General features: G+C 30.7%; 1 protein-coding gene across 1 annotated transcript in view; it reads left to right on the top strand.

Annotated features, from left to right (window-relative positions):
• LOC108686346 (leukocyte surface antigen CD53-like) overlaps nt 1-987 on the top strand; it is a 2,357-nt gene extending 1,370 nt beyond the window's left edge. The window contains exons 5-6 of the mRNA XM_018191610.1: nt 690-809; nt 904-987. Of these exons, the coding sequence (XP_018047099.1) occupies nt 690-809; nt 904-987 (204 nt within the window). The remainder of the gene's footprint in view (nt 1-689; nt 810-903) is intronic.
• The last annotated feature ends 240 nt before the right edge of the window (nt 988-1,227 follow it).

The following is a 1,227-nucleotide window of genomic DNA, read 5'->3' as shown; positions in this document are numbered from 1 at the left end:
ATTTAATTAAATAAAAATTAATTAAATAAAAAATTATAGGAAATATATTAAAATAGCTTTCTAAAGTTAAAAGCTACGTCCGGTCTTAGTCATAGAAGATTGCGGTCACGTTTTGATCCATTTTCTGCCAAGTAACACGTACTTTCTTTTTCATGCCGAGAAATGAGTTAGTTGCGTTCACGCGCAGCGTACATCCGGTCGCGCCTAATAATATCCGGATCCCTTTACTCTTCTCGGGGATTTTCTCTTTTTCCTGTTTCTCAGAAGTCACGACGGTTTGTCATAATTTTCAGCCGGTCAACTGCATCCTGAAATAAACTATTTCATCAGTAGCTATATAATTCCCAAACAATCAATGTACTTGCGTTAAAATAGTTAGACAAATCAATAAACTGTCGTATTTATTCAATGATCATATAATTATGATCATTACTGATTATATTAATTCATTTCATTCATATTAGCAATTTAATTACTAAACAAATATATTATTATTATATATCCAATATCAATAGCAAATTTATTTGAAACAGATACAATCATCATAGTCAATTTAGAAATAAGTAGCAATTGATAAAAATTCGAACATAAAATATTTGTTTGAAAGTTATACGAATGTTAAAGTTATACGAATTGTTTTAATTTATTTTTTAATAATGAAATACTTAATTTGTTTGCGCAATTTTCAGTGCCTGCACATGACAGAGAATGTGTCTTATAAATCTGGATGCTTAAAAGAAGCTTATATGCTATTAAAATCGTATGTTCAGACTGCCTCTATTTCAACGCTTGTCATATTTCCACTTTTGGTAAATCAAAATTTATTATTTTCTTGCTTTCGTGGTATATTTGCTTGCCTTCTCATTTAATAAAAAAGAAAAAGAAAAACTATTCACATTTCAGTTAATCAGCGTGCTTTTAGCGTTTGATTTACGAAAAAGACTGAAGACAAGTCAATTAATAACGGACGAAGCGATATATTTATGAAGACATCGAGGGTGAACGTGATTTAGAAGTGAATGACAAGTCCGGTGAAACGTTTTCCCGTTTTTTATTATCATATATAGATCATATATTTTCTGAAAACACTTAATATATTGTACTTAAGATAGTAATATTGTAAGTTTATTGGACATGCTGGTTGGATCGCCGTCTGCTGTGTAGCAGTGGTTCAAGTGGAAAAGTCCGTAAATTATTCACTTCCGGCGCTTCTACGATGATCATCGA

This window comes from Atta colombica, unplaced genomic scaffold (assembly GCF_001594045.1).
Source record: "Atta colombica isolate Treedump-2 unplaced genomic scaffold, Acol1.0 scaffold176, whole genome shotgun sequence".
NCBI lineage: Eukaryota > Metazoa > Arthropoda > Insecta > Hymenoptera > Formicidae > Atta > Atta colombica.
The sequence above is the reverse complement of the archived record's forward strand: the minus strand, read 5'-3'. Positions and strand labels throughout refer to the sequence as shown.